Source organism: Balaenoptera acutorostrata, chromosome 7 (assembly GCF_949987535.1).
Source record: "Balaenoptera acutorostrata chromosome 7, mBalAcu1.1, whole genome shotgun sequence".
NCBI classification, from domain to species: domain Eukaryota; kingdom Metazoa; phylum Chordata; class Mammalia; order Artiodactyla; family Balaenopteridae; genus Balaenoptera; species Balaenoptera acutorostrata.
This window is the reverse complement of record NC_080070.1, coordinates 7,628,164-7,648,056: the sequence shown is the minus strand read 5'-3', so window position 1 is coordinate 7,648,056 and position 19,893 is coordinate 7,628,164. Positions and strand designations below refer to the sequence as shown.

The following is a 19,893-nucleotide window of genomic DNA, read 5'->3' as shown; positions in this document are numbered from 1 at the left end:
GTCTTCTCAGATCTCCGTGACCTCATCTGCCTGCTTTAGTGACTGTATTGCGGGTCCGTTTTAAAACTCACATCTTCCTTCCTTGGTTCCTTAGCACGGCGGCGGCAGCTGTGGGGTATGTGCCACGCGGCCTCACCCTCTGCCCCTGGCAACTTGAGTCTTCTAAGGTGGAGTCGTTGCCTCCTGAACGTGGGCGTGGCCGCGGGGGTCCTCCCAGCCCGTCAGCCCCCAGCAGCGCGTTGCCAGCGCCCCGGTCCTCTCTGCTGAGTCAGCGGAGTGGGGATGTGCGGCCTTCCTTGGCTCTCCAGGCTTTTCCTGTCTAGTCCCAAAGCGACCCTTGTAATCTGGGCCCCGTCCCTTCGTTTCTGGATGGTCTTATATCTCTCCCATTCCTGTTCATCCCTCATCTTGCTTAGCAGTTCCGTCTTCCAAAAATACTCCTTGATGCATGGACAGTTTCACTCCATGTTCTTCATCCGTTGCTTTAAATAAAGCACAAAAAACCCCTCTTCCCTAAAATAATATGTTAAGTCTTCCATATTATATTAAATCAAAATCCTCTTCTAATCATGGACCTCATCTTCTAACCCCCCCAGAACACGTCCTTGTTTATACTCATCTCTGCCTGTAACGCGGTCCTTCCTTCCTTCTCGTTTTATCCCGCTTTTGAAGGCCAGCTCAAATCCCACTTTCTAAAAGAAATGCTCTCCACTAACTATTCCCGCCCAAGTGGTTGTATTCTCAGCCTAAACCATTAGGGCATTTAGAAAAATCTCCCAAATGCCACTTTATATTTGTGTATAACTTCTGTGTTTCTTGTCACTCCATCTGTTATAAATCCCTTGAGAGTAAAGCTGACACCTTACTATGCTTTGATACTCTTTATAATTTTAGAACTAGCGTCTGATACAGCAAGTAGTTATTGTTGATAATGACGATGACCATGGTGGCAAAGAGGAAGGGCCACCTGCTGCCGCCCCCAGCTCCTTTCCAGTTCCATCCTCCTTACTCTTCATCCTCATTATGTCCGTCATCGAAACGTTTTTAGACACTCCCAGTTCCATACGTGTGCTGTGCTGTACCCTCCTGGTTCTTCTCTCTGCTTAGACATATTCCTTCTTTTTTTCCTATGTGTTAAACACCTTTATCTTTCAGTACCCTCAAATGCCATTTCTTCCATGAAGGCTTTCTCGATCACCCCTTTGAAATAACAGCATGTTGGACTATTTACATGACATTCACACTCCGTATATCTTAGATGTCTGTGTAAATGTCTTCTACAGGGATGGCTTTATCCATCTTCATGGCCTCAGCTCAGCACTGTGCCTCATACAGAATAGGGTCTCGGTCTGCTTATGTCTTAATTATACTCCACCGTTGCCAGCAGGATTCAGGGCGGCTTACACAATACATAAAAGACAATAGGATAAATGAAACAGAGAGTAGCAAACTAAGGGCTGGAAACACAGATGAAGCTAAGTGTAAGATAGCACTCAGAGTGCATGCTGTGAAGTCTGGTCTCTCATTAGAGGTGGGTTACAAATTTGCCTCTGATGTTTTCCATCAGTACAGAGAGCTTGCTGGAAAGGACAGTTGGTAGTACTGTGAAGTACAGTCAACTCCTTGATTCATAGTGATCTTAGGGAACGAGCCCGTAGCTCAGAGGAATGACTTTATCGGCGTTCAGAACTGACGGTGCCTTTCCTTATGGCCCAATCCTAAAGACAACACCAGCCATGTGGAAAGTCATCCATGTAATACAAAGTAAATACCATATCAAGTCATTGGATGGCTTTGTAAGTTCCCCTAACGCCACAATTTTATAGCAAAATAAAGTTCAGGAAAAGAGTCAATACAGACTTGTAAGTACTTGCTGGTGAATGCTTGACGACGCAGTTGGTTCCATGTTGAATTGTTAATTAACACACGATTCTGCTGCAGTCTGGGTGCTATTGTTCTTCCCTACAAAGAAAGCTTCATAAATCAGGTATAGAGAATGTTTCATTACTATGTCTTCAGGGCAGAAGTGGCAACAGATAAGCACAAAGTCCTCTTTGAAACCGTATCTTGATTTAGTGACCTCAGTCTAACTGGAACTGAAATATAATCCAACAAGAATGGGCTTGTAGATGCTTCGATGTCCAGCAGGGCTGTTGGTCTGACAGTGGGAGGTTGGGCTGCAGAGCCAGACGGGGGCACAAAGTTGTGAATGTTTACTTGCAGCTTTGGAAGCAATGGTGTACTGAGACGGAGAGGCGATTCAGGAGCGGCCCAGGGCTGCCAGGGCGATAGTGCTTGTAAGAGGGAGCAGTTAAAGCGGAGAGTTTTAAAAGCAGCAGTAAAATCGGGGAGCTCTGACGAGCATATTTTTCAGTATAAGACGAAGGGGTGAGTCTGGGCCCCCTTACGAAAAAGAATTATGAAAAAGTTCCATGGTTGGGATTGAGGACTCACTTGTGTGTGAACGTACACCAGAACGAACAGAGTAACACAGTGCTGGGTGCTTCTGGCAGATTTGGGTTTCATTTATACAACCAAGATTCCCTTTCTCTTCTGGAAAAATGCTTAAATAACTTAGTCCTGACTCAACCTTTCTGTGGGTGGTAATAGAAGAAGATTATCCACGCAGAGCTAAACTTTAGCTCGGGAACCTTACATTTGGAATGTGACCTGGCTTTGTGTGGTCAAGGGAGGTGGGAAACATATCCATCGTATCTTTAAAGAGTGTGGAGAGGGTAGGATAAGAAAATCCTAGACTATTACAGCTATAGGCTATCCCTTAAAGCTGGGTGATGGATTATGGCAGCTGATTTTACTATTTCTTATTTTGAATATGTTGAAATTTTTCCATAATAAATCTTAAAAAAAAAAGCAAAACAAAAGAAATGTAGTAGTTTTGGTGCAGTCGATGTGGGAAAGGAGAAGGAGGAGGGAGCAGGTTACAATTTTAATTACATAAAGAACTGATACTTGGTGACAGTGCAGATTGGTTCAGAAAGCACGCAGCTAAATTTGTGAATTCGTCTTCTGTCTTGCCATGAGATGAAGAGGATGCCATTTTCTCTGAAGGAAAAAATACACAAATGTCCATTTTTAGTCTGTGACAACCAGGCTCTGAGAAGACTCACTGTATCCTTTGTGTATCCAGGAAACACCCTTCTCTCCTTCAGCTGTAGGGAGAACTCCAGTCCTTTCACAAGCAGACCCATCGTGGAAGCCTCTTCCTGCCCAAATCTGACTTTATACCCCACATGAAACTGAATTTTGGCTTCGTCTTTGCTGCGTATCTGTACGTCCTGAAGCGGCCCCTGCCCAGTTCAAGGCCAGTCAGATGCTACCCGTGAACTTCTCTAGCCACCCACCCACCCACTTCCCTCCTGTATATGCTGCTCCTATTTCTGAACTAATGCATTTATTACTTTCTGAAACATCATTCTTTCACTTAGAGAAGGCACAGTTTTTCTTGGCAAGTCTAACTTAGTTCCACTTTCAAGATTTAATATTTTCACCTTTGATCACCCAGCACCTAAATCTAGTCAGTCAGAGCCTCAGCATTTACAGGGTAACCAACACCAAAGGGCTGACTGCAGGCACACCTGGGATTCAGGGCGAGGTAGGGGTGAGCGGGCACGAGGGGCCAGGGTCAAAAATGGGAGCCCACACGGTCACGTAAGTCAGGTCAGAGATTTGTAAAAGTTTATCAGAGTCCGAAGGTCATGAGCAGATTAAAGACGTGTTCATTATGCTCTGAGGCTCATAAGATGAGTAAAAATGACTGAAGCAGAAAGTAGCAGGTGGACAGAGGTTGAAATGGTGGGAATGGAGAGCGCTGGTTCAATTGCTAAGTTTGTCTTGGTATTTTAAACTTTAAACCATTCTCAGAAAACTAGTGATTTCTGCTTATCTAAACGAAAGAGTTGAGGTGATGGAGTAAGAAAAGCCCATTAAAGGGCTTCCCTGGTGGCGCAGGAATCCACCTGGCAATGCAGGGGACAAGGGTTCGAGCCCTGGTCTGGGAAGATCCCACATGCCGCAGAGCAACTAAGCCTGTGCGCCACAACTACTGAGCCTGCGCTCTAGAGCCCGCGAGCCACAACTACTGAGTCCGTGCACCACAACTACTGAGCCTGCGCTCTAGAGCCCGTGAGCCACAACTACTGAGCCCACGTGCCACAACTACTGAAGCCTGCGCGCCTACAGCCTGAGCTCCGCAACAAGAGAAGGCACCGCAATGAGAAGCCCGCGCACCACAATGAAGAGTAGCCCCCGCTCGCCGCAACTAGAGAAAGCCCGCGCACAGCAATGAAGAACCAATGCAGCCAAAAATTAATTAATTAATTAATTAATTTTTTTAAAGCCCGTTAAGAAAATGTGAGACTTAGAATATTGAATGGTATTTGAGGTCTCCCATTTCTCTCCCAGTTTGGGGAGAGGGCTATTTGGTTTTTTTGGTTTGGGTTTTGGGGGTTTTTGCTCATTAGTTAATATCAAAATTACTTTTAAACCCTGAGTGCACATAGGCTGGCAGTGGGGGGGGGGCACCTCAGAAAGTGCTGAGTGGTGGGGAGCCGGGCTGGGGTTAAAGCTCCCACGCGTAATCGGCAGAGTGTAGTCGGTGGTGTGGGATTGTTCTTTTTCTGAACCTCTTGCTTCTCTGTTTTGCTGGGAGATGATACGACTCCAAAGGGGACGTGCTAATGCTTATGGGGAAGAAGAGTCCCCCTGACCCCGAATGATGGCGTGGTGTGTCCTCGTCAGTGGAGACACATTTCTTTCCCTTTCCTTCTTGAAGAGACACAGCCCCGAGGTGGGGACGTCGGCCTCATGGAACAAGGCCCCGGGTGGCCCGTGCTGCCTCCGCCTGCCCCCCGCAAGGACAGGAGGCCGGGTGCCGCCCGGGGCCCTGGAGGCCGCACAGGCTGAGAGCACGATGCACGTGCGTGAGGTGGAGGCCCCAGGCCTGTGGCCCCCGTATCCTCTTGAGGCAGAATTACAGTATTCCTTAGGATCGCAGGTGACCCCGAGAAATCCTGTGTGATGTGCAGCAGCTCCCCGTGAGGTACTGGCCTCCCTCCTCTGGGCGTGCCTCACGCGCCTCCCTGCTTTAACTAAGGGTAAGATGGAAGTTATGTCAGGCGCCTAAAGTGTGTTTTCTCTCTGTGAGACGGACTTTTAGAATTATCTGGTTAGTGGAAACGTGGGATAAAAGGTAGTAATTCAGTTATGATTATGGTTGTTCCTGATTTGGCCATTTCAGAATGAGTTGGCGAAGTACAGGAGGCAAGGCAGGTGCGGTCTGGTGAGCCCCTTGAGCTCATGCCCGGCGAGGGAGGCCGCCCTTGGCGACAGCTCACGGGGATGGTGAGCTCGTGTTAACAGGGAAGCCTGGCCTGTCCTGGAAGCTCAGGGAGGTTCCCTGGAAATAGTGGAGACAAGTAGAAGAGTTGGAGCTGCCTGGGCAGGTAGGGGTCCTAGACAGAGCAGACCTGTCCTGGCCACCGAGAAGTCTGCTACGACAGGAGGAGGGGACAGGGCACGAGGTAAACCTGCGAGGGTGGGCCCGGGCTGGCCAGACCATGGGAGACCTCGAAGGCCAGGCTGATGATACACCTTAATCCTCAGAGCAAGACGAAACCAGGAGAAGGGTTATCATAAAACCGGACACTGACAAGATCAGAGTTTTGTTTACAAAATCGCTACCATGTAGAAAATGGATTAAAAGGAAGAAGAGTTGCTAGTATATCAGTTAGGTTTGTTAGAGTGGTTCAGATGGAAATGACACGGGCTGGTGATGGGGGGACACAGAAGGAATTAAGTAATTAGACTCTGTAATGGACAGGATTTGTGTTGGATAATTGTTGAAGCCGGACGATGAATACGTGGGGTGGGTTTTCCTGTTCTTTGTAATTTTGAATATGTTTGACTCTTTTCTACAATAACATATTGAAACAAAAGAAATGGAAAGAGAGAGGTCCAGAGAGCAGCAGGGCCAGGGAGGAGATCGGGCCATTTCTGACACACACAGTTTGGGGATCCCTCCAGGCGTCCACGACAGGTTGTGTGAACCGAGTGGGGACGTCTGGTCTGGTCTGGAGAGGAATGTGACAGCCATTGGCAATAAAGACACCAATCACATAGGAGTTGGATGAGCTCCCTCCGGGACCAGCCTGAGAGGCGTCCTGTTTCTTATATGCAGAGAGCTCTCGTGTACTATTGAGTGATCACGCCAATTACTGACTACATTTTTTTTTTATTGGCGTATAATTGCTTTACAATGTTGTGTTAGTTTCTGCTGTACGATGAAGTGAATCAGCTCTATGTATACCTATATCCCCTCCTGCTTGGACCTCCCTCATCCCGCTCCCCCCGCCATCCCACCCATCTAGGTCGTCACAGAGCACCAAGCTGAGCTTTCCTTTTTTTTTTTTTTTTAACGTCAGAAATTCACGTCTTCAAATTCTTGAAAAAACATGCATTTCATCCAGCTGATCTTTTCTCTCTCCTTACCTCTGTTGCTTGTCTAACCCTGCGATCTGGTGCCCTCTGAAGAGACCATCATTTACCTCCTGGTTGCTAAATCACTCACCTTTTGAACCTCTTTTCTCTGTTTGGCACTGCTGACTGCTCCTTCCTTAAATTCTCTCCTCTGTGTTATTCCTGTGTGTTCCCGTCTCCATCTGCCCTTGCCAGGTTCCAAGGTGGCTTCTCTCTGGATCTCAGATGCTAAATTCAAGTCTCCAGGGCTCAGTACCTTAGCTGACTCTTCCCTCAGTGGCTTCCGTTCACACTCTCACTTCTCACCAGCCAGGCTCCTGGCTGGGTCTTCTCGTATAGCAGAAAGAATCTGGAATTGGAGTCTGAAGACTTCTGTTCCCTTAGGGAAGAGCTGTCTTTCCATGGGGAATTCTGCTGGGCGTTTTTGGGGACATTTGTGTTTTTCCAAATCCTAAATCTGATAAAAATTGGTCAAGAAATCAAGAAAACAGGGAAAAGCATTGTAGTTCTCCTGCAAACATAATGGTCACCGTGGAGACTTTCCTGATTCAGAGGACTCCACTGATGATGGTCCAGGGCAAGGGGAGGGGTGCTGACGTGGGGAGTCCAAGTTTCAGGTCGTCTCTGGGCGCCAGGATGAGGCAGAGGAGCAGTGCCGTCCAGGGGGTCCGTCTTCCTTGTAGGTGATGCCGCGTTATAAATGTGTATGTGTCCCTCTCTGCTGCTAAGGGTGAGTCATTCTTGCAAATAAAATGAAAACTAACCTGTTTACATACATAATATACTTTATATCAATCCTGTGAGTGGTGTTCCAAGAAATAGCAAGTTTTGGAAGCAAATAAGGTCCTTAACTTGGCAGTTTTGACATGCGATTCTTTGTAATGCTGTTAACCTTTAATGTTACTTTATTCAAATACTACACGATAATGTTTGCTGGCGTTTTCCTGTGTGTAGATACTTGCTAGAGATTAAGTTTCTTTGTAAATACTTTAAAAGAACAAATGCAGAGAGAAAAATAATTTGAATGATGTGAAATAATTTGACATGAAATCAGAAAGCAATCTGAATTGGCAAAAGCAATATCAATTTCAATGGCAAAACCAAAATTAAGTCAAGCACACAATATTTTCATTGTTAGAAAAAAGAAATGAGCTTATATGAAGTACGCTGTGTGCCAACTGAGAGATGCTTTTGGGTGCAGTCTTGTGAATAAGACCATTAATACAGAATGCAAGAAATTCTTCTACACCCAGAATAGTTGTCATGAAACTAAGAGCCGGATTCTCTGATGGAGCAGTTAATGCTGTGTGTGTTCTAAGTTTTAAGATAGATAATTTTTAAACATTAAATGTACGCGGCATTGGCTTTCAATATTTTAAGTGATTTTTATTTGGCAATTATTTTGTGTTAAATTCCCTTTTAATGTTTTATCGAATGTCTATCAGGTAGAGGCCACTTTACATGTCATTGAAATGATAATCTTCTTATCATTTGTTCGTAATAATAATAATCCTGGCATGTTTATTACATCTTTAACAGAAAACGTCTGAAACTCTTAGTATAACCCTATCACAGAAAAATGATTTACTCTTAATGGTTACTCATTATTATTTTAAAACAAGTCAAGTGTCACAAAAATGCAGAATAACTAGAATTGGGGGAGTTCCGGTTTCTCGTTCCTGAATCCCGAGGAGAAACACCTGTCAGGAATTTGGAGACGCTGGCAAACCATTTAAGGCCCCCGCACCAGGTTGCGTTTGTGACGTGCTGGCCGCCGTGCCCGCACCGCGTACCGCGCGGGCTCAGCCTGCCTTCCCGACCTCTCACCCGGGCCCTTTCCTTCTCAAAGGCTCTCAGGAGTCAGGCTGCCCGTGTCCAGGCCTGACTGCCGCCGCTTAGGCCCTTGGCCGGATGGTTGCCTGTGACTTTGTTTCTCCGTCTGTGAGAAGGGGATGCGAACAGCACTGGCCTCGCGGCAGGGCAGTGACAGCCCTCTGCGGGCTCAGCGTCGGCCTCTGCTTTCCGATTACCCAGGACTGTCTCCTTTGGCGCCCCCCTTCCTGTGTTCCTTCTGTATCGCTCCAGAAGCCGCTCCTGTGGCTGACTTTCACATTTCATTTCCATCCCGTTGTTCCTTTGTCCAGAGACTCCCACTGGGCTACCCGGCCGATCCCACGGTGCTCTGCCTGTCTCCCAGGCCCTGGCCTTTCCCGTCTCAGTTCTCTCTGTTTGTCCACGTGGGTCTTCTGATTTTCCCGGATGTACTAGTCTCACCCTTGCTGCCACGTCTGACCCACCCCGGCCCCTCATCCACACTTCCTAGGACCTAAAAGCTATGTTATCCTTGCATTGCCTGCCCAGCTAAGTTCTAAATAACTGATAGACTGGTTTCCCCAGCCAAAACAAAGTCTAGAAGTTGAATTGTTAACAACAAAAATTGGCAAAGTAAAGCTATCACTTTGAAAGTTTATTTTCTGTGGTCCCTTTGAGTTTTCAAATAATTTGAACAATCACTGTTTTTCATATAGCTTGAAGCCAGTATTTAATTTCGAGTGCAGAGAATATATTTTCTTTTATTATATCTATAAACATCATGTCCTATGTGTTTTGATGATGGAATGAAAACTGTTTCTTGATCCTTACTTGTTAACATCTTTGAAGAAGTATCCAAACCTTTTGGAATGTTTTCTAGTAGCATGTTAGTGTGCAATTTAGTCCCCAGAAACCAGCTTGTGTGTCTGTTTTTCCCTCTGCCCAAGGACCCCAAAATGTACGTACAGACGGTGCTGGACGTTCACAAAAAATACAACGCCCTGGTGATGTCAGCGTTCAACAACGATGCCGGGTTCGTGGCCGCGCTGGACAAGGTGGGTGCGCTGGCCCGCGGCTCTCCTGGGGACAGTGGCTGGCGCACTGGCCTCTGACTGTGTCTCCTGTCATCTGCAGGCTTGCGGTCGCTTCATCAACAACAACGCGGTCACCAAAATGGCTCAGTCATCCAGTAAATCCCCCGAGCTGCTGGCTCGATACTGTGACTCCTTGTTGAAGAAGAGGTACTAGTGACTTTGTGTTTTTTCTTAGTAAGCCTGTTTATAAAGTCTCAGCCTCTAGATGAGGAGTTAAAATTTATATTACATTTTACGTATGTTAAATTGTAATTTTTGTACCTTTTGAGAAAATACTGTAAACCTAATACACCTTCTTTGTCTTCCTAAAAGGCACTTCATGCTATGTGTACTGTGCCCAGTTCATGTTTTTCTTACATCACTAATGTCTGTAATGGCAGGCGGTGTGCGTGTGATCCTTTAGCTAAATAGACTCCACTGGGCAGGTCCAGCTGGTGGTGACGAGGGTGGAGGTTACAGCAGAAAGTCACCATTTCTCTTCACTCCCTACTTGCTCTTTTCTGCTGGCCTTGATTAATTTTTTTCCAATTGAAAATCTGCAGTAGCTCCCACTGGCTGCTTTTTAAAACAGAAGACTCTCCACATACTATAGTGTTTTCCTCAGTCTGCGTACTTTTAACATTTATCTTCATTTAATGAGTTTGTTTTATTGCTGTTTTATAGTCTTTATATTTTAACCATCTTATTTCTCAACTGGTATTTTTCCTAATCAATGTATGTGTATTAAGCGCTAGAGGCAACATAACCTAATACGGTTTTCTTCTCTGTGTTGTGTTTTTTGAAGTTCTCACTTAATTTTTTGTGTGTTTGTTTTGGTTTTCATCAGCGTCTCTTTCACTGAGGAGTAGCTTTTTTCAGTTTAGAAATGCTCAAGGCTTATTTTCCTATTCCAAATATCACACCAACAGATTTTGCAGTAGTTTTCCATGCCCCCCAATTATATTGGTTTAATATTAATAAATTGCATTTTAAGCACCTCTCAAAGGCTCGTATAATCCCATTACAAAAAAGACTGAGAACACCTACACTACCAGGAAAAAGACTACAAACAAGTCTCACTTAGAAGAGAGTTGTGGGAATCTTAAGTAAAATGTTAGCAAACTAAATTTATCAGCGAACTAAAGAATAACTGTCCAGAACATAGAATAGCTTTCTAGGAATGAATGCAAGGATGGCTCAACAGTAGCAAATCTAATGTAGTTGACTTTATGAACTGAGAACTGTATGAACAACTGTGTGGTCTTCTTGATTGACATGAGAAGACATTTGATAAGGGCAGTAGCTATCTCTTTTAACTTTGCCGGAAAGTGATTTGCCCAAGGCCCAGTGCAAATTGAGTATTTGATTTTTTTCCCCCTACTTATCACAATGCTTGTCTAATGTATAATTTAGCAATTCTAGTCAGATCCACTAATGTATTCATTTCAGGAGTGAAAATGGACTTTAAATTGGGATGCCTCTTCTGACCTGATTTCATTTTTTAGGCTCTATAAAATGAAAGTTTTCAATATCTTAAATATGTAGGTACTCTCATAGAACTCCAGTTTGTTTGGCAGAATACATAGCTTCTTTTTTAGCCATTGTCTTTTTAGAAATGGTCTCATCAAGTCTCTTGATAGATGATTCTTTAGTTAAGGCTGCTGAAGCAGGCAGAACGGCGGATAGTTCCAAAAGTGCTGCTGTAATGAGCGCGTGTCAGTGACTAGACTCCAGCGGGCACTGAATTCACCTCTTTTCAGGAGAGACACAGCCCTGACCTCTCAGTGAGAAAAAGAGAGAGAAGAATGGACCTTCGGAGCCAACTGTTCTTAAATAGGAGCCCGTCTGGTGGTTGGATCATTTTATATGAATTTATAGGGGTCTTGTTTATAAAGGACTCTTGGGATAAAAGCTTTAAATTTTGATTTACCCTGAAATCACCTTTCAATTAATATTTGCTCCTAGAATAGAGTGAATGAATCAGTTGTTAAAGGACAAGCATCTATTTTGTAGACATAAGGCAACACTTGAGAAGTGGTTTAAAAACCCTTTCATTGTCTTTAATTATTAGGCCATTAAGATGCTTTTTTTTTTTTTTCCTCAAAGTTAAAGCGTATTGTAGAAGGCAATTAGAAAAGTGAAGCTCATTTACTTACATTTAAATGGATTATCTTAAAGGAAAACTTGGTTCAGAATGTTTTGGGAAACTTTTAACAAGTATCTTCTGTTCAGTTTCATTGTGGATATTCTAAATGATTATATGGGAGAATAGATTATGAAATAGAGACAAAGTATAAGATTGCCAAGTTGCCACAGGTAAGGAAAGCTAACTTTCCCTCTTCCACCTGTTAATCTGAAAAGAACTGAGCATTTGAATGTTCAGAACCACAATCTGATATGGTAGTTTGGCTAAGTGGTGCTTGTTTAGTAAATGTTTGCTGATTTGTTTTAAAACACTATGCCTTTTAAAAATTTTCAGTTCCAAGAACCCAGAAGAAGCAGAACTAGAAGACACGCTCAACCAAGTGGTAAGGTGCTGGGTAGTTATGTCGTTACGCTGTAACCTTTTCTCTGACAAGTGGCTTTAAAATTATTTATATGAGCCATCTGGAATGTGGAAAGTAGTAGAATCATTTATTTTATTTTGAATCTATGATTTTACTCCCTATGTTGAGTCATTAATTTTAGCATTTGTACTTTCCTCATTAGTACTAAGTGTAGACCAACTTAATGTGATTTCAGGGGTTGATGAAAATATTTACTTTAAAGATTACAGGACAGTATTTTTTTTCACATTTTTTTTTAAATTTATTAATTTATTTTTTGGCTGCGTTGGGTCTTCGTTGCTGCACACGCACTTTCTCTTGTTGCGGTGAATGAGGGCTACTCTTCCTTGTGGTGCACGGGCTTTTCATTGTGGTGGCTTCTCGTTGCGGAGCACGGGCTCAGTAGTTGTGGCTCACGGGCTCTAGAGCGCAGGCTCAATAGTTGCGGTGCACGGGCTTAGTTGCTCTGCGGCATGTGGAATCTTCCCGGACCAGAGCTCGAACCCGTGTCTCCTGCATTGGCAGGCAGATTCTTAACCACTGCGGCACCAGGGAAGCAGGACAATATTTTTTGTCATTATAGATGTTGGCATACAGGGCCGGGCAAGACAAAGCACACGTGTTGGTTTCTGGCCTGTGTTTGGTGACAGATTGTAAGTGCGTTAAGTGTGCTCTCGTGGTGGCTTTCTAGATGGTGGTCTTCAAGTATATAGAGGACAAAGACGTGTTTCAGAAGTTCTATGCGAAGATGCTGGCCAAGAGGCTCGTCCATCAGAACAGTGCAAGTGATGATGCCGAAGCAAGCATGATCTCTAAGTTAAAGGTAAATGTAATCTTTTCCTGAAAAATTCCAGTTTTCAGTCATTAAAGTTCGTAGTCTCTCCAGGTTATCAGTTGGGCAAAGCCATCAGTCAGTGATAACACAGCGTCTGTGCAGTGTGAGCTCTGCTGCTCCGCTACCAAGAACCCACCACGGTTGTGATGAGCCCAGGTCTCCCCTCGTCGGGCCTCACGTGCTCTCCCGACCACCCCCGCCTGCCCGGCACACACACCCAGGGGCCCTTCTGTTCCAGCCGAGCCCTGCTCGACACCCAGCACCCACTCCTGCTCCTGCACCTGTGGCCTCAGCTCTGCCCCCGCCACCAAGAATTGTTCCACGTGGCGTGGCCCGTACTCATGTGCTGTTGGCCTTGAGCGGGCGGGGTGTTTTGTTTTTTTCTGGGCTTGGTTAACAATTAGTAACCCCGCGTCTGTAGGAGGACAGAAAACGTCAGTGTTAGTTTGCTGTTGAGTATTTATTTCTTTATTCAGCCGCCTCTGCACTTAGCCTGCATTTGTGTCAGTGCTTGCTAGCCTGTCAAATGCTGCTATATGTTTTATAGCATATTTCACTTTGACCCGAAGTTATAGTTCCACGGGTATCTTGTTCAGCTCAGGCTGCTGTACCAAAATACCATAGACTGAGTGGCTTGAACAAGAGAAATTTATTCTCAGAGTTCTGGAGGCCGCTGGGAAGTCCAAGATCAAGGTCCCCGCCAGTTCAGTTTCTGGTGAGGGCTCTCTTCCCAGCTTGCCTGGGGCCGCCGGCCATGTCCTCACACGACAGGGAGCGGGGTCGGGGGCAACCTCTCCGTCTCTTCTCATGACCACACTAATCCCACCGTGGAGGAGGCCCGCCCTCATCACCTTTTCTAAACTTAATGATCTCTCTGTGGCCCGACTTCCAAATGCCATCAGCACAGGACTGGGGTAGGGGCACCGTTCAGTCTGTGGTAGTGGATGGGAGACATAGCAAACTGTGTCATCTTGGTGTTTCCCATGGTGTCAGAAACCCTTGCTCTTTGGGCCTGCGTGATAGTTACTGTGTGTATAAAGACGTAACCATTCCATTTATAACTGTATAATTCTTGATAGTGTATGAATTTTAATCAGTGCATGTTTATACCCTGAGATACAGTTAAACGTTACTAGCTTTAGTAATACGGTTAAGCGTCTGTCACGTACTGTGAGCCCCATCGGATTCCCTGTATACATTTATATTTCTATAGAAATTAATAAGGCAGTTATCTGGGTTCATTTCAGCAAGCTTGTGGTTTCGAGTACACCTCTAAACTTCAGCGGATGTTTCAAGACATTGGTGTAAGCAAAGATTTGAATGAGCAGTTCAAAAAGCACCTGACGAATTCAGAGCCTCTGGACCGTGAGTACCCCGGTCTCCGAGCTTCCTTTACCGGCGGGGTTCTCGGAGGAGGTGGCGCTAGTGAGCTAGTAGCTAGTGAGAGAGATGGTGGAAGCTGTATCAGAAATCCAGGGACAGGCAAAAGCAAGTCCTTCCCACAGGCACTGCCCACCTCATGACTTGTGTGGTGACAGGAGGTGACAGCCTTGGAAGCGTGTTGGCCTTGCCCGGAGGGCCGAGCCAGTGGGGGGGCTTGCGTCCGGGTCCTGAGCCCCGGCCTCTTCTACTGGCTGACGTGGCTGCCCGACCCCAGGCGTTTGCCATCTCGGGGCTCCGCGCACGGCTTAAGTTTCAATGAATGTTTTTTAACCTTAGTTTAATTCCATGCTAGCAGTTTTTTTAATTATAAGAAACTGAATTGGCTGTGCAGATAACAGAGTCAGACATGGCTTCCGATTGCCGTTGGGGGTCGGGACGGGCGGGTGCCCGGCCTCGTTCGTGGAGGCCCGCTGGGCTCCCGCTGTGAGGGCTGCCTGCAGCAGGAGGTGGCGGGTGATCTGACAGCATCATGCGGTGATTTTATCTTTTTAAATGAAAAACGAGGTTTGTACTTTTCCCAAATTGAAAGCACTATTGCATTGTTAAACTTGACAGCTGAGCCAGCGGACTTGTTGTCAGCCATCTGCGATGATGCCATTACTGTTATAATGTATAGATTGTATGTGTGTTAGATATATATAGCCCGTGTGCTGTACACAGAGTAATCTGTGCTACACAAAACATAACGAAGTCGGTTTACTTTGGGGTTTTCGTTGTCTTGAGTTTGGGGCTCTCGTGCCATCCACGCCTGGCGGCCTCAGGTGCGCCTCGGGGGGCTGAGGTTATTCGTGGCAGAAAACTAAAGCCTGTGCAGCCAGACGGGCACACGATGTTATAATTCTGCGTTAGAAGAGAAGTGAAAAACTCACTCCTTGGAGGAGAGAATTTCTGGCTCTTCTTCCCTTTACTAAATTTAATTGAACAAAACAATTTAATTGAAATTAAATGTGTTCAATCCTTAGTTTTATATGAAAGCAGGACTTTTCATTCAGTGTGCTTTCTTTTAATAAAAAGCAATCCGTGTTTATCTGAAATGGTGGCACTTTTCAGTTTATAAGGCTGATTAAATGTATTCCTGAATTCTTCCCCACCCCCCAGTGGACTTCAGTATTCAAGTTCTGAGCTCTGGATCGTGGCCCTTTCAGCAGTCTTGTACGTTTGCCTTGCCGTCGGAGGTAAGGATGACTTTATCGTCTGTTCGTTCCCTTAGTGTTGAGCAAAGGTGAAAAGGGGCAGCCCCCACCATTATACAGGTGCTGTCTGCAGAAGACGTTCCTGCTGGTCGGCCATGTGGCGTTAAACCGGGCGGTGCTAAGGCAGCCGTGAGCCCTGGGCAGGGCAGGAGATCCAGAGGTGGGCCCCCTCTGTTCCAGCTCAGCAGTGCGTTCATTTACATGGGCATTTACTCTCGAAAGTAGAACCTAACAGTTTTGCGATGAACATCGTGATGATACCTACTTGTCTGGAGCTAAAAACTTTTTGATTGTACCTTCAAATGCTTAAATCAACGTGCTTTTGCAAGAGAGTAAACACTTGATATTTGTATTTTACTGTTACGTAAGCATTTTGCCCTGTAAACTTGGACCAGTGTTTTTTATTTAGAGATGTTGACTGTAGAATATGGTGAGATATATATTCCACAAATGCTCTTCCCCCTCTGTATCCAGCTGGAACGGAGTTACCAGCGATTCACAGCGTTTTATGCCAGCCGTCACAGTGGCAGAAAATTGACATGGTTATATCAGCTATCAAAAGGAGAATTAGTAACAAACTGCTTCAAAAACAGATACACTTTGCAGGTAAGATCACCTTTTTATTTTGGATTTTTTTTTTTTAAGTGTAAATGAAGACAAGACCAGTTACAGAAATGTAGTGATTCACGCAACAAAATCTGGAGTTAAGCTTCTGGCAAAATAATACCGTGGTTAAACAGCTTGGATTTTAAGAGTCAGAGGAGCTGAGTTCTTACTCTCTGTGGCTAAGGGAGAAGTTACTTAATGACACTGAGCCTCACTTTTCTCCTCCACAAAAGGGCGGGCGCGTGTCAGTGCTTCAACTCTGTATGTGGTGTGAAAAATAAATGAAATCATGTATTTAGTAAGTGTTGGGTACAGCTCCTGCCTGACACACACTAAGTGGTCAGACAGTAGCTTAAAAAGCTGGAGTTTCATGAATTTAATTACGATAATAGCTCTTTCCCTTTGACAGGGCAGTTTCACGTTAACAACAACCCTCGGCGCTCACTGCGGTGCTGAGTGCTGTGTGATAATAGCTGTAACTTAGGTTTCCATTTTATAGCTGGGAAACTGAGGATCGGGCAAATTTAAGTGACTTCCTCTGACTCCTGGCTGATATGCAGCAGAGACGAAATTTCAGTTAAGGTCTTTTCCCTTAAAGAATCCATCTTGAAGAGGGTGTGCTTATAAAAACAATTATAAATCTATTTTTAAGTGTTAAGAAACTTCTGACTGCATTCTGCAGACTCAACCTGCTCATTAATTTAAACTTTTAATAGTTCTACTCTGATAAAATTAAGTGTTTGATATTCTGTTATACCAGGTCCAGAGGTCTTTATCCACTTGAATGTGGATTTCTCTACAACCGACCCTTGAGCAATGTGGGCGTTAGGGACACCCGTCCTCCATGCAGTTGAAAATCTGCACATAACTTAGAGTCAGCACCCTGCATCCACGGTACCCTGTATCCACGGTTCCCTTGCATTTGGATTCAACCAACCTCGGATCTGTAGCACTGTCCTGTTTACTACTGAAAAACAAAATCCACGTGTAAGTGGACCCACACAGTTCAAACCTGTGTCAAGGGTCAATTTGTACGATTGGAAATTTTTCTTTATTCCCAAGTATACATAGAAGAATCTGTGAGTTCATACTTCAGTACCTAAAATCTCAGTGCTCCTTTTTTGATCAGTGGACATTCTGTAAACTTTACTGAGATAATTTACGTAAAAAGACACCCATCTAAGTGTACAGTTGGAGTTACGACAAGTGTGGGCACCTGTGCGGCCGCCACCAAGCTGTGGGACATTATTGGAGACTCGTTTCGGTTTTGGTCTGGTCACTGCCGTCGGAGATGAGAGGCCCCTGCCCACCTCGGGAGCGACCTCAGAGCTGCCAGTCTCTCCCGTGCCCCCCGGGTCATTTTTTGGGGGGCATCTTGAAGTCTGTCAGAGGCCCTCACCCAGGCCGACACTGGCACTGCTGTTTCTCTCGTTGACCACGGTTCCGCCTGGACAAGCGGTGCTGCTCCTGGTCCTTCAGTTGCTGCCGTGGGTTGTGGAAGAGGGGAAGGGAGAAGGGGTTCCCATGGGGAGTGGGGGATGGTGCCCGGGGCTCCCCCAGGAAGGGAGCGCCCTCCCTCAGCGGGTGGCATTCCCTGCACAGCTTGAGGAATTAAACCCAGTGCGCGTTGCCTGGCACACGGTTTGCTAAAAATACATCAGAGCAGTTGTGGTTTGCTTTAAACCATTTAAACTTTACATAGTGAAGTACTTAGGATAAAAAAAAAAAACAAACAAAAACCCAAGTATAATACAGCTCAGCGTGCAGGTTCCTCTGTCAGTGGTGTACCAGGCACGGTTTTCTCTAGTATTTGTGAAAAAGCAGATTTAAAGGTTGATGCTCAGTGCTTCTGTCTACACTGGCTGAGAATCTGTGTGTTTATCTATATAAAACGAGCGTGGCTGCGTACACGGTGTGTACACTTAACCCTTGAACCCCACGAGCTTGAACCTCACGGGTCGACTCTTAGGCGGATGTTTTCCACAGTAAACACTACACAGCCCGGATCCACGGTTGGTGGAATCTGGATGTGAAACCTCGGATGGGGAGGAAGCACATACACACAGGGCCGATCTTAAGTTGTACTCGGGCGCTCAGCCGCTCAGGGTCGGCACCCCTAACCCAGCCCCGCTCCGAGTCATTCAGGGGTCAGCTGTATTTATACGGACAGAGCATTTGGAAGAAAGTTCAAAATCACTTTAATGTTTGAAAAGGTGGAGAATGACGTCTTTCAGGAAAATGTGGCATCATGGTGGAATTATGACACTTTGTATTCCCTTTTAGATCTGCTTTGGTTTTTCACATCTGTTTAGAGAATTGGTTTCATAAGTAGGTTCTTCACGCTGAGGCTCTGTATCTTGGGAATTGTCCACGCATTTAGGTTTTGCCTCTCTTTCTTTCATGTGGGGACCCGAAGGCATCCACATTCCAGATGGCCATCCTGCTCCAGTACAACACGGAAGACGCTTACGCCGTGCAGCAGCTGACAGACAGCACCCAGATCAAAATGGTATTCCTACCGTCAGCCTCTTTGTTGTGGGAAGATGTGGGAGGAGATGGGGGTCTTCTTTGATTTGAAATGGATATCTGTCTTATGAATATGAATATGCTCTTATTCCAGGGCTCAATGCATGATTTTTTTTAAATACTAATTTTTAAACTCAATGTAACATATACCTACACACACACACGCGCACACACACACACACACACGTACACATGATATGCTTTTCTCTCATTCATTTAGCTTGTTCTTAACCCTCTTTCCAGCTAAGCTTTTTCTTACTAAACTTAAATTTTCACTTAATGTTGTTCTTCCTATTAATCATTTTTTATTGAGCTATATTTCACATAACATAAAATTCACCATTTTAAAGTATACAGTTCAGTGGTTTTTCACAGGGTCGTATAACCACCGCCACTATCCAATTCCAGAACATTTCCATCACCTTCAGAAGAAGCCCAATACCCACTAGCAATAGCTACCCTTTACCTGTCCTCTCCACAGCCCCTATGACCATTAATCTACTCCCTCCCCCCCCCCCCCCCCCCCTCTCTCTCTCTCTCTCTCTCTCTCGATTTGCCTGCTCTGGACATGTCATATAAATGGAATCATATGACATGTGGCTTTTTGTGTCTGCCTTCTTTCACTCGGCATAATGTTTTCAGGGCTTATCCATGTGGGAGCACGTATCTATATTTCATCCTCTTTTTATGGCCGAAATATGTTCCAGTATATGGATGGACCACCTATGTCTATCCATTCATCAGTTGATGGACATTTGGGTCGTTTCCACCTTTCAAGTCTTTGTATGAACATATTCTCAGTTCTCTTGGGTATAAATCTAGATGCGGAATTGCTGAGTCATGATAACTTATATTTATCTCTTGAAGGAACTGCCAGACTGTTCCGCAGTGGCTACACCAGCTTGTATTCTCACCAGTAGTGTTTGAGGGTCCACTTTCTCCACATCCTTGCCAACATTTGTTGTTATCCATTTTTTTAAAAATTATAGGCATCCTAGTGGATATGAAGTGTAGTGCCTCATTGTGATTATTTGCATTTCCCTAACAACTAATGATGTTTATGCCCGTTTTTAATTGGGTCATTTGTCTTTTTTGTTGAGTTGTAAGAATTCTTCATATATTCTGCATAGTAGACCCTTTTCAGATACATGATTTACAAATATTTTCTCTCATTCTCTGGGTTTTCACTTTCTTTATCACATCGTTTTAATTTTGATGAAGTCCACTTTATTTTTCTTCTATTGATTGTGCTTTTGGTGTCATATCTAAGGAACCATTACCTAATCCAAGGTCAAAGATTATTCTTTCCCTGTTTTTTTCTTTTTATTGAAGTATAGTTGACTTTATATATATATATTTATTTA

The 19,893-nt window shown here is 44.8% G+C and overlaps 1 protein-coding gene across 4 annotated transcripts in view; it reads left to right on the top strand.

Annotated features, from left to right (window-relative positions):
• The window catches only part of CUL1 (cullin 1), a 110,411-nt gene that overhangs the window by 84,887 nt on the left and 5,631 nt on the right, over positions 1–19,893 (top strand). For all 4 annotated transcript variants that reach the window (XM_007184660.3, XM_057549634.1, XM_057549635.1 and 1 more), the window contains 8 exons: positions 9,255–9,362; positions 9,442–9,548; positions 11,860–11,908; positions 12,618–12,749; positions 14,009–14,126; positions 15,303–15,379; positions 15,872–16,003; positions 18,420–18,512. In XM_007184660.3, coding sequence (XP_007184722.1) covers positions 9,255–9,362; positions 9,442–9,548; positions 11,860–11,908; positions 12,618–12,749; positions 14,009–14,126; positions 15,303–15,379; positions 15,872–16,003; positions 18,420–18,512 — 816 coding nt within the window. The remainder of the gene's footprint in view (positions 1–9,254; positions 9,363–9,441; positions 9,549–11,859; positions 11,909–12,617; positions 12,750–14,008; positions 14,127–15,302; positions 15,380–15,871; positions 16,004–18,419; positions 18,513–19,893) is intronic.